The sequence below is a fragment of the Bos grunniens genome, chromosome 16, assembly GCF_055505025.1.
Source record: "Bos grunniens cultivar Pamir isolate PY7600 chromosome 16, Bosgru_T2T1.0, whole genome shotgun sequence".
NCBI classification, from domain to species: domain Eukaryota; kingdom Metazoa; phylum Chordata; class Mammalia; order Artiodactyla; family Bovidae; genus Bos; species Bos grunniens.
This window is the reverse complement of record NC_141180.1, coordinates 30,718,442-30,732,021: the sequence shown is the minus strand read 5'-3', so window position 1 is coordinate 30,732,021 and position 13,580 is coordinate 30,718,442. Positions and strand designations below refer to the sequence as shown.

Here is a 13,580-nt window from a genome sequence, read left to right as displayed (position 1 = left end):
CCAGGCCTGCTCACTGTGTGGTCCCTGACTGAGAGGCCCTTTCCTCCAGGGCTCCCCCACCTCCACCCCAACACTGCCCCCAACCCCTGGCACGGCTCAGCTTCTTGTGGCTACCTTTGTGAGGTCTGCCCAGGCTGCCCCTTGTCTTCCCCTTCTCCCTGGTGGGAAGGCAGCACTGTCCTGGCTGGTCTGGGGCTCCCTGTGCAGAGGGCGCCCAGCCCAGACACCCAGCAGGGCTCCAGGGGTCTGATCAGAGCCCTACTTGCCCTGGGTCATGACCCCTCACAGGTCTTCCCGCCTGTCCGGCTGGGCCCCTGAGCATCATTGGACAGGCCAGGGCAGCCTGAGGGGCTGCACAGTGAGAGGGCTTCAGGGCTCTGAGCACCTGCCCCGCCCATTGCTCCTCTTGCCACCTCCATTCCCTTTCTCAGCTGGAGCAGAAGGGCCTTGGGCCTCCAGGAGCTGAGGCCAGCCTCTGAAAGTTAACTGGCCACAGAGGCAGCACCCACCTGGGACTGAACAAGCCTTATAGATCGCCCAGCCTGTGTCCCTCATGTCCACACCCCCACTGTTCCAGAGACCCTGAGAGCCCAGATGCCCTGCCTCCCGAGGCTGGGCTCCAGCTCCACAGGCTGAGCCCCTCTGACTGACCAGAGGATGGAGGCAGCCTTGCCAGCTCCCGGGGGCCTGGGGGGAGGAAAGTGGAGCCAGTACAGCTGCCCACCCCCAGGCCTTTGCTGAATGTGGGCAAGTGACCAGCACAGGTCCCTGGGACCTACAAGGGACATGGCAAGAGAACGCCCACCCCAGGTCATCCACACCCACCAGCCTCCAGCCTTTCAGACACTGTTCCTGGCACTCATGGCCTCCGGGGCCTCAGCGCAGATCGCAGAGCTGGTCCTGGTGCGGGCCCGTGGCCTCCCCAAGCTGAGCCTGGGCGGGGAGTACCCTAGGAGCACTGTCCCTTGCAGAAGGGCTTGGAGTGGCCCCTGACACCTCAGCTGGCTCCTGTGCCAGCCAGATTCTCAGCAGGAAGAGTGGACAGACCTCCTTAGGACCCCGCCAGCTCCCCAGCTTCTCCAGGGATGGGTAGTCCTGAAAGTGTGTGCACAGAACTTCTCTGGGGTCCCAGGCAGCGCCAACGTCTGCCCCCGACAAGACAAGCAGGGCTTGGTGGGGTGGGCAGGCTACAGGATAGTTGGGGTTGTGGCCCTGGCCCCGGGCAAAGTCCAGCCAAACCATCCGTGGACAGAGGTAAGGGAACAGGAACACTGTGTACGGGCCAGAGGGAGTGAGCCAGGAGCCCACGTGGGCAAGCACGGATGTGTTTATTGGAGTTGTGTTCAGGAGTTTACAAGCATATACAACGTCCCGTACAGAGCAGGGTTTGTGCAGAGCCAGCCAGCAGTCTGTGGGGATGGCCATGCTCTCGTCACCCTGGGCGCCTGACAAGCACACCAGGCCTGGCACAGCAGGACCGGGCAGACGCGCGCCCACACACGCCACACGGCTGAGACTGGGAACAGTGGGAAGGGACACGGCACCATTTTCATATTGTAGAAGCTTTTGTCTCTTAAAAAATTTAAATATCCCTCAATGTGTACGTAAATCTTAAACGGTCATGGAAGCTTTACCTGATCCTGGGACGGGGGTCCCTTCCTCCCTGGGAGGAGGGGCGGGGGCCAAAGGGCACAGCCACGCCAGGGACAGGCAGGCAGCCTCCCATCCTGAGCAAACACTGGCCTGCCAAGGCCCGGACTGCAGTGAGCGGGGGGGGCGGTGGGCACCCAGGCTGGTCAGAATCGGAGCAGAAGGCCGGTGGCGGCAGCACCTAAGGGCTGGTGGGTGGCGCCCTTGGAGGGGGCCAGCACATCACCACAACCCTCTTGGCCCACGGAGCAGGCGCCCTCAGGGGTGCCCCGCTCCTCCTCCGGGGGTCCCCGTGGACCCCGCAGCCGCTGCTGCCGCTCCTGAGCCTGGCGGGCCCGGCTGGCGATGGCACGCACACGGCTCTGGCTGCGGGAGGAGGAGCGCCGCAGGAAGCCCGGGGCACCTGCCACCCCCTCCCCGGTGGGGCCCAGGCTGGTAGGTGAAGTGATGTCCCCAGCCTGCTGGAACCCCGTGAGCCAGCGCAACTGCTCTGTCAGGGCATCCGGCCGCACCCTTCGCCCAGCCGGCCTCTCTCCAGCCAGGCCCAGGCCGCGGCCCAGGCTTTCCACGCGGGGAGCAAAGTCGTCTGCAGTCAGGTCCCCGAGGCTCTTAGACTTGGCAGCCACAGCGCAGTCTGGGAGGCCTGCCAGGGGGAGGCGGCGCCAGGGTGGCCCCGGGGCCAGGGGCAGGGGCTGCAGCCTGTCCGGCCCCACAGGCAGCTGGCCAGCAGCCCGCAGGTTGGGGTTGGATTTGCTCTTGGTCACAGCGGGTGGGTCCAGGCAGGCGACTGGGGCCGAGCAGGGCCGCAGGGGCAGATGTCCTGCCAGGGTCCCTGGGAGGCTGTCGCAGCCCAGGCCCAGGCCCAGGCCCGGCAGGGCGAGCTCGATGACCGTGTCACTGGACGACAGGCTGGAGGACGAGGACACGCTGCCGCGGTGGCTGCCTGGCTCCAGCCGCTGCCATAGCCGGTCCCCGCCAGTGGCGTCCAACGACACGGTGGGGCAGGGCCCGGCCAGGGGCCACCGTCCACCCAGAGACTCCGAGGGCACCTGCCCCTCGCTCTTGGCCCTTCTGGGCACGTGGCCCAGAGCCCGGGGGTGGCCCTTGCCTTCTATATGGCCGCTGGGGGCCCCCTTGCAGGCCCCAGCAGGGCCCCCAGTGCTGCATGCCCACTGCCTGCTTCCCGGGGCTGGCTCAGCGCTCGCTTGGCTCCCTGTCCGGAGCTGGAGGGGCCTGGGAGCTTCCACAGCCGCCCTTGGGGGGCTCGCCGAGTGGGTGCTGAGCCCTGTAGAGCACTGGGGCCCTCCAGGGGCATGGCTGGGGGGGGTTGCCCCTGGCAGTAGGGGGCCGGGACCCAGGGCTGGCTCCTCGGCAATGGTTTCCAGGCTGCACAGCGAGGAGACCGACCTCTGCATGGAGAAGGGGCGGGGCTCTGTGGGGGAGAGGGAGAGGCCTGTGTCGGGGGTGGCCCGGGGCTTCATGCCCACAGGACGCCCGCACTCAGGCCCCTCCACGTGCATACAGCTGCCCCCACACCCCACTCCCTCCAGCCCACCCTCTGGTTCTACTGCTGCTGGGGAAGGAACTGGCTTCTATGCCCACAGGCAGGGGGCCTCCCAAGGCCAGGGCAGCAGGGCACACGGGGGCCGGGCCCCGTTACCTGGCACTCGGCTGCTCTCAGTTCCTAACTAGGGAGGCAGCGTGGGGACAGAAAGGAGAACAGGGTGGTCAGCAGGTGTGGGGTTGGCCATGGACACAGGAGGGGAGGCTGGGCACGTGCAGGAGAGAGGCTCAGCTTCTAGCGCACCCTCCCCAGGTTGGGTCCGCTCCCTGTGACCAGGGTCCACTCCCTGTGAGCAGGGGCCACAAACAGGTCTGTCATGACCACCCCTGAGGGCAGAGGCAAGGGGAGGGTCCAAAGCAGAGCTGCTCACACGTGTGTCCCCGTCCCTGGGAATGAGGGTCACCTGCAATCTGCTCCCCTCATACTTTGCAAGCTGAAGCCCTGGTGTCAAGGCTCTGAGCCCCTTCCAGGAGCCCAGGCCAGTCTTCCCAGAGGACTGCAGTGCAGGCCAGGGCTGGGGAGAGGCGGGAGGAAGACCCGGAAACTGCCCCCGGGTCCTGGCAGTCAGGCCAAGGAGGGAGGCTTGGCCTGGCACTGGAGCTAGTCTCCAGAAGCCACGCTTGGGCCTCCAGGCCTTGGCAAGCAGGGCACAGCTCAGACTCCCCAGTCCCCACCCTGGGGTCACTTCCCAGCCTCAGAGGTGTCAGGCCCGCGGGGCACGTCATGGGCACACAGGGAGCTGGGGGCAGCAGGGCCTGCAGGACTAGCTGATGGAGCACAGAGAGCACACGAAGGCCACAGTTCTGGACATGGAAGCGCAGCGGGACGCCGGCCAGGCCATGCGGGATGGGGCGGGGCCAGCACAGGGACGCTGCCAACCAGCGTCTGGTCTTACCGGTGGAGAACACGGGGGATTTACTTCTAATCTCCTCCAGCTTTTGAATGAACAGGGCGTTCATCTCCCTCTGCAGGGCCCCTGCCTGCCTGCGGGTACCCTCGGGCCAGCGGGTGGCCCCCTCGGGGCTGCCCGGGCTGCTGGAGTCCGAGGACACGGAGCCACTGCCGCCCGGCCCGGGATGCCGGGCCCTGGAGCCCTTGGGGGCCCCTCTGCTTCTCCCAGGGGCAGCGTGGGGGGCCCCCAACGAGTCCTCCCAGGCACGGGGCTGCTGGCTGATGGCCGAGTGCCCACCCTCGGGCCCCGGGCTGGGCAGCCGCCCCCTGTGCAGGCCCTCAACATCCTCGCCGGCACAGGAGCCCACCACACACTTCATGCAGGTGGCGGCCATCCCAGCAGGCCCGGGGCCCACAGGCACCCGCGGGGGCCGCTCCTGCTCTGGACTCCTCTCCGCTGGCGCCTTACCTCGGGGGCTGCGGCTGCCTGGCTCCTCCCGGGTTGGGGCCTCCGGGATGGGGCCAGGGCTGGAGGGTGCCACATCGCCAGCCTCCCCCTCAGAGCCGGTGTCCTGCAGGCCCAGGACCAGCTCTGGGAAGGCCTTGCGGCCTGGCTTCTGACTCTTGGTCGGGGCGCTGGCCGTGCGCCGCAGGAGCCGCTGGCTAACGGAGGGCCGGGGCAGGGGCCGCCCAGCAGCATGACTGTCCAGGGAGCCGGGCTTTGGGCCTCGGAGGAACAGGCCTTTTAGGCCCAGAGCCTGCTTGACCTGCAAAAGAAGGAGACACATAGGGGACAGCCGGACACCGGGGGCTGGAGACCGCCCAGCCCCATCCAGCTGAGCTCCACAGGGTGCAGCCCTAGGGACCAGCTCGTTTTGAGGCACCACTCGGGGCCGAGCCTAAGGAGGAGGGTCTCCAGGGTGTCTCTACCAGGGTCAGCGGCGGCTGCATCTGCGGCCTCAACCCAGCCTGCACTGGGTGGAGTGAGTGGGCGCTGGCGGAGGGGCTGCAGGTCTCAGGGCAAGTGTCCCAGGGAGGGCTGGAGGGTCTCCTAAGCAGAGACCTGGGCTCTAGCCCTGTGCCCACTGCACACTCCACCCCTCCAGCCCTTGCCCCCAGCTCTGAGGGCAGGCTGGCACAGGGCTGGTGCAGAGAGCGCAGCGGGGTGAGAACCCAGTGGAGCAGCCCCGGTCCCGTTCACCCACCCCAGGCACTGTGGCCGAGGCAGCAAGCACAGCCAGGTGCAGCCCCGTGCTCTCGCCCAGGCCCCTGCCCGGCCCACTGCCTGGAGGTGCTGTCTCTTCCAGGAGGCCTTTCCGGGATCCTGCCAGGCCATGCTTCCAGCCTTGCCCTGCTCTCTGGTCACGGGGCCTCAGGAGCAGGGCCCACGCTCGCTTGGTGCTCCCTGAACCAATGCTGGCCCAGGGCCTTCCCGGGCAGCTGGGCCCAGGAAGTCCCTGCAAGGCCTCTCCCCGTAGCCTCCCTGCCTGGGGAGGGCAGCCAGGGTCCCCAGGACCAGCTGGCAAGTGTCTCAGTCAACACCGGACAGGCCGACTGGGTCCTCGCATGCAGAGACCCTGCAAACGGTCACGGTGCCCATGACATGGGGCCCTTCAGGGTGGAGGTGTTAGTGGCCAGCACTTGAATCAGCTGCCTGATTCAAGATCCCAAATCCAGAGCAATTTGGTCAGAGTCAGCGAGAAAGTCATTTAGAGGAAGGTCCAGAATTCAAGCTCAGAGCTCCTGGTCCCTGGGGCCTCTCCCTTCCTCCCCACCCCCAGCACGGGGCACCAAGGCACAGAGAGATCAGAGGGGCACGCAGGCATTCGGGGGCGGTGCACACAGAAGGAGGGGGAGGGAAGAGCACAGGCGCCAGGAGGGCTGGCAGCTAGAGGACCTAGGGAGGGGCAGGAAGAGACGGGCCGGACCCCGGGGCAGACACACGGGAGGCCTGGCTGAAGTCCTGGACCTGCCTCGTAAATGCTGTTCTGTGCCTGAGGATGGCCCAGGGGACCCGGAACCACATCCCGACCCACATCACATGAGCTGACAGTCTGCAAAATGCTACCAGGAATCACAGATGCTAACGGGGTGGCCTGAGCATGCAGGTGGGGGCGGGCAGGCCACGCCGCCCCCGCGCTGGGGTACCTTCGAGCTCCTAACAGAGCTGTGCTTCTAAAAGTAGACTTTGGACACACAGAAGCCCACTGCAAGACCAAAGAGACAGAGTGAGGCCGTGAGACACCGACAGCAGGCGTGCAGCGAGGAGACGGAGACACAGGACAGACAGGGCGACCACGGACGCACGATGGAGCTGGGAGGCCAGTGGGGGCCCCCGCCGGCAGCACCCGGGGCCGAGGAGCGAGGCAGGAGAGAGATGGTTAGTGCCGGGAGATGCGCGGACCCCCGTGTGTGCCTGACAGACCACCTCCTACAGCCCCGCTGGGCCCCGGACACAGAACCGGGGACCCCTGGGCTCTGCACATTGGGGAAGTGGGAGCAAACCCTCTCCTGGGGTAAATGTGCTGGGGTGAGAGGGAGACGGGGGCAAAGCCAGGCAGACGCCTTCAAGGATGGACAGAGAACCGGGGACCCCAAGCAGTAGGGGGGGCTCAGGGGAGACGGGAGGGACCAGGGACGCCTGGGAAGGCCCACGGCTCCCACATCCTGGCAGACACGGACGCAGGACTGGCAGAGGGGCACCGGGAGCCCCGCCAGCCCCTTCGTGGATGGAGACACAGGCCCATCAAGATGTCCACCCGGGACAGGAATGGAGGGGGTGGGGTGGAGCTGGTATGCCCCTTACGACAAGTGACCTTGTAGGTGGCACTCACCTTACCACTGATGTCACTGACGGCCACATGGACAAAGATAGAGGCTTCTTCCATCCCCTCCAGGTACACGTGCCGATAGCCTGAAACAGCAGAGGGCAGGCTCACCCCAGCCCCACACTCTACTTAAAGGTCCCAAGGCCCTGATTACAACCCACGAGCCGGGTCCTGGGGACTCTGCTGCCTTCAGGAAGCCTCCCAGGACTGCCTCAGCTGCAAGGATCTTTTCCTCCTCTGGGAGCTGAGGTTAGAGCTCCCCTCCCCCATCCAACCACACAGTGCTGTGGCCTTGAACCCTCCTCCTCAGCGCTCTTGGTGTCCCCAGGCCCAGGAGAGGCAGGAGCTAACTCGCCCCCTCCTGGCCCTCAGGGAATGCACCGTAGGGGCACTGGCCCCAGGCTCTGCCCTCCCCCACCCTCACTGGCCCCCTGCACACCTGGCATCATGCTGCTGAAGGCCAGCGTCCTTTGGCCGATGAAGTCACGCCCAATGGGGTCATGGTCCCAGACGAGGAAGCGTACTAGCGCTATCTCAGGCATGTGTACCGTGAACACCAGGGTCTCCTCCCACATGGGGTTGAATCCTGGAGGCCGCCAGGAGGAGGTGTCTGTCACCTCTGTCCCATCCCCACCTCTCAGGCCGTCCCCATCACAGCTCCAACCCGGAGGCCACCTGGGCCCACACCCTCCCCCAGCAGCTTCTCCTGGGCTGGCCGCTGGCACAGAGAAGCAACGCTGGAAGGCCAGGTGGCTGTCACTGGGCTCCCCACTGAGGGGGCAGCCTGGGCAGTTATGTGAGTTACAGGCTGCAGCCCTTGCCCTTCCCTACCTGGTCAGACCAGCATCACCAGCACAGGAGCTGTGATGGGGCCTGGGAGCACAGGCTGGCCTCTGGGTGCCCACGCCCCTCCTGCACCCCCACCCCACCCACATGCTCACCATTGTCGTCCACCACCCGGGTCTGCTCCTTGTTGCAGTCCACCGGGAGCCCGATGACCTCCACCTCCACGAAGGGGTCGATGATCTGGTACACAGGGCAGAGTAGCACCGCAGGCCAGGCTGACAGCCAGGCCCTCCCGCCTGCCCAGGCCCTCCCACCTACCTCCCCTCGGTCCCCCAGCATCGAGTCCCGCGGCTTGGGCAGCTGCTGACCACTGATGATCCGCAGCACCAGCTGCTTCTTGAGCTGCCCGGGCAGGGGGTCCTCAGAGTTAGGGTTGAAGATGCCTGTGGGGGGCCGGGGCAAGAGGATGAGCAGGCAGGGTGAGCCCCCCACCGGCTGGCTGGGGCAGCCCCAAGGCACCCACTCCCACCTCTCCCCCACTGACTGGACGGGAGTCCCAGGTGCAGGAGGGGGACGGGAGGCAGCACTCCAATGCAGGGGTGCCGAGGGGCCGGTCACCTCTGTGACCACCCCGTGATGTGCACCCAGCTTGTTTCCTCATGGGTGAACCACAGGGGCTCAGTGTGGGTGCGAGGCCACACTGCCTCTGGATGGGTGACTGGGTGCCCGGTGATAGGGTCCAGGGTGACAGCAGGAAAAGATCCACAAGTTGCTTTCAGCACACACGGGAGAAGCTGAGGGTCTGAGAAGGAGCAGCAAGTGCCCAGCCAACCTCGCTCAAGGGCGCCTCACCCAGGGACCCTCATGTAGGGGCGGGCTGGGGAGGGGCTCCAGATCCCGGCAGGGTCGGGGTTCCGGGGCCGCGTCCTCACCCTGGCACATGCACTGAGGCTTGAGCACGTAGCCGCAGCTGCCGTTGGCGCTGAACTTGGCCCGGTTCAGCTGCAGCATCCGCCCCTCCGACTGGTAGTTCAGGGCGACTGCCAGGAAGGACGCGGGGTGACCAGGTCAGTGGGGGGTGCAGGCATCCCACCTCTGCACTGCTAGTGAGCCCAAGTCCGCTAGGGTCACACTAGGCACAACCAGGGCCCTGCGACCCGGCAGGACTTTCCTAGAGCCTGCACAGCGGCCCCTGCACAGGGGCAGAGCTTGGCCAGACTGGGGCTTTCACCACCTTACCCTGGGGTCCTAAGGCCCCCACCCCCGCGGCCCCCACCAGTGCCATCCTGGTGAGGGTGACTGGATACCTCCGAGATTCTCCCGAGTCAGGGGCGAGAGAGCTAAGCGGAGTGACTACGGAGTAACCAGCCACATCTCCCTCGCCGCCCAGCCGCCTCTGCTGCCCCAGGGCCCAGGCACCCACCCATCTGGCAGCCGGCGTTCCAGAAGGGCTGCGGGTTGTAGTTGCTGGAGTCCACGCGGTAGGAGGAGGGGTAGATGCGCGAGAGCTGGTGCTGGTTGAAGCGTAAGTACTGCGCCGGCTTCTGCTGCAAGATCTGCTGAGCCTTGGTCTCGCTGAAGGAGGACACCTGCCAGCTAGACGCCACTGAGGGCCGAACGGGTATCGTCAGGGCACCGGGTCTGGGAGCACCCCCAGGGGACTCCGTCCCAATACCTCTGCCCCTCACTGGGCCCTGCTCCCAATGCCCCTGCCCCTCACTGGGCCCTGCCCCCAATGACCCTGCCCCTCCGTGGCACCGCCCACCTCCAAGGCCCCGCCCCTCCCCTCCCCAGGCCCTGCCTTCAATGACCCTGCCCCTCAGTGACCCCACCCCCTCCACGGCCCCGCCCCATTGGCCCAGTTCCGTCCCTGAGGGCCCCATCCCAATGGCCCCCGCCCCTCCCAGAGCCCCACTTGTAGCGACCCCTCACCCTCCGTCTCCACGTCGTGGGTGCCCACAGACTTGGTGTACTTGACCAGGTCTGAGAGGGCCCGAGACAGCTTCATAGTCTTCTTCTGCCTAGCGGCCCTGCAGGAGGGGGTTGTTGGGGTCAGGACCTGGGTAGCACTCCTCCCTTTGAAGCTCTGGGGAGCGTCCATCAGGCGCCAACTGTGCCCGTGTATTCCAGGGCTCGGGTCACACATGGATGTACAGAGAGGTGACGCTGGGGGTGGGGGCAGGTGCTGAACCCAGGGAAGAGCACCGACCCTGACCAATCCTAAGGAAAGGAGCCCAGGGAGCTGCCGGCCCTGCACCCTGGGGTCGCTGCCTCGAGCCTCCATGCCCCCTCTGAGCCTGCACATCTGACGCCTGCTGTTGCCAAAACAACGGCCTCAGCACTTTCCACGCAGCCATCTCTTCAAGGACCGAGGATGGAGGTGGGCACTGACCCCCTGCTCTGGCTGCCTTGGGAGTCCAGGTCCTCGTCCCCCTCCTCCACACTGGCCGCCTTCTTCAGCTTGCTGCTCTTTTTCTGTGCAGAAGGAGGGCAGAGTCAAGATGGGTGGAGTCTCAGGCTTGGGGAAGGAAGGATCTGCTGACCTGGGGTCCTGGCGCCCACGCTTCAGCTGGGCCTGCCCCTCCTCTGCAGTGCCCTGCTCAACCTGGGCCCTGGAGGACCTGAGCTCTGGGCATTGGCCACTGTCGACCAAGGGAGAGCCATCGAGACACCTGCTCCATCCAGCCCTGACCAAGGCTCCACACCTGTAGCCTGAGAAGGCAGCCAGGAATCCCAGGGACTCTCAGGGCTGGAGAAGCCCCCGCCCCACCTCTGGCTGGGGGACATAGGGGCAGGCTCCCTGCCTGGGAGCCGGGCAGACCTTGCGCTTGGAGAAGCTGCCCATGAGGAGCCGGCTATTCCGGCGGCTGGTTCCGGCCTCTTCCCCGATCTCCACGTCCTCCTCGAACTGGAAGCAGAGACAGACAGGGGGCCGAGTGAGCCCAGCCTCAGACCAGGCCAAGGGGCATGGGCAGGAAGCTCCTCCCAGTGCCTCCTTCCTGGAACAGGGGGAGCTGAGAGGGGCCTGGATGAATGGGGTAGCTGGGCCTTGGGCTGGTCGCTGCCCCAGGCCCTCGGGAGGCACAGTCCCCAGCCACATGGGGTACACAGAGGTGGTTGCCAGGAGCAGGGGCCTGGCCGAATCAGCTCCCCACAATGTCCCACTCCAAACTCACTAAGTGCCCAGTTCTGATTCTTCCCCATGGATGGTGATTGCATAATGAATACCGTCAGTGTGTCTGGAATATTCCGTGGAGTGCCTGCTTATGTAATCCTCGTTTGAGGATCCCAAGCTCAGGAGCCCTGACCTGCTTCTCACAGCTGCGGAGGTGTTACCTCTTTAGACAGTCCCCAGGGCTGTGGCTGTCCACTGCTTGCACTTGGGGCTACAGCGAGTCTCCTGAAGCCACAGGACCGAGCCTCCTCAGCACCATTTACAGAACACACGTATGGGCAGCTCCCCTCCCGGCCCCTGCCCCCTTCACCAGGAGGGGGCCCGGTCCTGGCAACACTGTGGCCTGTCCACCTCTGTCATCTGTCACTGAAGCCCAAAGCTGTCATCCATAAAAGTGAAAGTCACTCTGTCGTGTCTGACTCTTTGCAACAATATGGACTATACAGCCCATGGAATTCTCCAGGCCAGAATACCGGAGTGGGTAGCCATTCCCTTCTCCAGGGGATCTTTCCAACCCAGGGATCAGACCCAGGTCTCCTGCATTGCAGGTGGATTCTTTATCTCCTGAGACATCTAGGGAAGCCCATGCTGAAGCTCAGTTACACTCCTGGAGTGGCTGGAAGCTTGTGCCTGTGTCCCTGAGGCCACTCGCTGTAGCCACCACCAGCTGCCCCCGCCAGCCCCTTCCACAGATGCCCCCACAACCCTCCCAGCTTTGTTCAGGCTGTGCCTACCACACCATGGCAGGAGCTGGTTTTGCAGCCGGCGTTCCCTGTCAGGGAGGGGTTTCAGCAAGACGTACACACCCTGTGTGTGAGCTTGTACACACACCGCTGGGGGCACCCCTGCACATGCTCCTCCCTCAGTACCCTGGCCTCACCCAGCAGATGAGTGGAACCCTTCAGGTCTGGATTCTGGTCACCAGGCAGGGAGCCTGGAGCTGGAGCGAGGGACAGGAGGCCCTCGGCCCAGCAAAGAGGGGCAGGGACAGCCACAGGCCCATCCCCCCAGATGCCTTCTCTGCTCACGTACTAGAGAGGGGGCACCTGGCTGAAGACATGGCCTGCAGTGTCAGGAAGCTCCCGGGAGTCACCCCCCAACCAACTCCGCTGCTCTCCTGACCCCAGTCCCCTTCTCCACCCTCTGGGGAGTCCTGTCTCCCACTGGTTGGCAGGCTACATGGAGGGGCGCTGGTGCAAAGCCCAAGCCACAGACCCTGTGTAACGGAGGCTCTCAGGAAACCCATGAGCTGGCAGAGGCATGGGAATCTGTGTTCACGGTGTTTGCAGCCAGCAAGGCTGACACACCTCTTGGCTCGTTAACCCTCGCCTGAAACCCCATGGTCACCCAGCACAGCAGTCCTCCTGAATCTAGGTACAGAGCAGAGAGGTACGTGCTGGCCCAGCATCCTGAAGAAGTGCTGCGGCCAGGGCCAGAATCCACTGTCACCCACCCCCTCCCCTGGCACCCCAGCTTGGCAGGGAGACAGCACCCCTCTCCATCCTCAGCGGTGAGGGGTGTGAGCAGCAGGGCCACGTCAGCCCCTCCCACCAGCACACAGAGCCGGATGTGTCTTGTCTCACAAAATGGGGTCTGCAGGACCAACTGGCACCCTCCTAGCCCTAAGGCCAGCCTCCCTGCCCATCACAGCCCCCACGGGGTTCCCCCCAGGCCACTCTATTGATGTGACCCTCCTCCAGTGTCGGCCAGTCCCTCCAGACGGCACCACAGCCGCTGGTCCTGGCCAGCCCAGTCTGGTCCCCAGGCTTTATGTCTGCCCTGACAGCCCCCACACTGTTCTCCCTGTGAAGGTACTTCCCAGAGCTCAGCCACGCTTCCCTGTGAGGCTGGGGGCCTCCAGGCAGGGGGCAGCTGGACAGCTGCCAGTACTTACCAGGCTTTGAACCCCTCCCAGTCACCACCAGACCCCCGAGGCCACGCCCAAGTTCTCTTTTAGGAGGAGCTGGAGGTCCCTAGGGGGCTGCCATCCGCTCCTGCCCACAGGTGGGGAGGATGGGGGCTAGAGGAGTTGCCCACAGACCTCTGGGGACAAACTGTCAGCCATACCAATGGGGCGGCCCCACTGTGGTCATCTGCCTTGTGACACTGACGGCTGCAGGTCTCTCAAGATGAGACTCGGAAGAGCCAGGTGTGAGCTCCTGGAGGCCCCAGGGTGAATATATGCACCAGGGGCAGTGTGTGTGTGCGCGCATGGGTGTGTGTGTGTGCAGATGTAGGTGTGTGTGTGTGCAGGTATGAGTGTGCAGGTGTATGTAGGTGTGTGTGTGCAGGTGTGTGTGCAGGTGTGTATGTGGGTATGCAGAGACCTCACGTGCCAGCCCCTCTCCCAGCTGCAGGCAACCCCCTTCGTGGCCTCAGGGCTCTCACCTTTTTGGCCTCTGCCTTGGGCCCAAGTTTGCCAGGTGGGGGCAGCGTGGACACGGTGAAGTCGCTGGGGTCTTCACAGTCCCGAATCTTGGACTCCTTCATTAGGGAATCCAGTTTCCTCTTGGCAATGTTTTCCACACGTTTCCGGTTGGTGGAGGCCTGCGAGAGGCAGCCAATCATTGGCCTCCGTCCCCCGCCTCGGGCAGCAGTGTGGACTGCATCCGGGGTCTCAGCAGGGCCAGCACCCCCCCCCTCACACTTGGCACTGACCACAGGCTCACTCCTGCATCACTGTGCT

General features: G+C 65.1%; 2 protein-coding genes across 2 annotated transcripts in view; both read right to left on the bottom strand.

Moving 5' to 3' along the window:
* Nucleotides 1-1,309: 1,309 nt before the first annotated feature.
* Nucleotides 1,310-13,580, bottom strand: part of PLCH2 (phospholipase C eta 2) — a 65,836-nt gene continuing 53,565 nt past the window's right edge. Inside the window, exons 12-23 of the mRNA XM_086342554.1 lie at nucleotides 13,283-13,441; nucleotides 10,541-10,627; nucleotides 10,112-10,194; nucleotides 9,652-9,749; nucleotides 9,143-9,325; nucleotides 8,652-8,759; nucleotides 8,038-8,162; nucleotides 7,875-7,959; nucleotides 7,373-7,519; nucleotides 6,940-7,019; nucleotides 4,575-4,872; nucleotides 1,310-3,082 (exon numbers count right to left, since the gene is read on the bottom strand). Coding sequence (XP_086198680.1) covers nucleotides 1,797-3,082; nucleotides 4,575-4,872; nucleotides 6,940-7,019; nucleotides 7,373-7,519; nucleotides 7,875-7,959; nucleotides 8,038-8,162; nucleotides 8,652-8,759; nucleotides 9,143-9,325; nucleotides 9,652-9,749; nucleotides 10,112-10,194; nucleotides 10,541-10,627; nucleotides 13,283-13,441 — 2,739 coding nt within the window. The 3' untranslated portion in view covers nucleotides 1,310-1,796. The remainder of the gene's footprint in view (nucleotides 3,083-4,574; nucleotides 4,873-6,939; nucleotides 7,020-7,372; nucleotides 7,520-7,874; nucleotides 7,960-8,037; nucleotides 8,163-8,651; nucleotides 8,760-9,142; nucleotides 9,326-9,651; nucleotides 9,750-10,111; nucleotides 10,195-10,540; nucleotides 10,628-13,282; nucleotides 13,442-13,580) is intronic.
* On the bottom strand, nucleotides 3,018-4,568 carry LOC147356513 (uncharacterized). Its single transcript, XM_086342553.1, has 2 exons — nucleotides 4,110-4,568; nucleotides 3,018-3,338 (listed from the first exon to the last, which is right to left on the bottom strand). The coding sequence occupies exons 1-2, from the start codon at nucleotides 4,498-4,500 to the stop codon at nucleotides 3,328-3,330; spliced, it is 402 nt and encodes a 133-aa protein (XP_086198679.1). The 5' UTR covers nucleotides 4,501-4,568; the 3' UTR covers nucleotides 3,018-3,327.

Bases quoted from the DNA above. Each gene is read 5' to 3' on its own strand.
- LOC147356513 (XM_086342553.1), bottom strand. From the start codon at position 4,500: ATGGCCGCCACCTGCATGAAGTGTGTGGTGGGCTCCTGTGCCGGCGAG.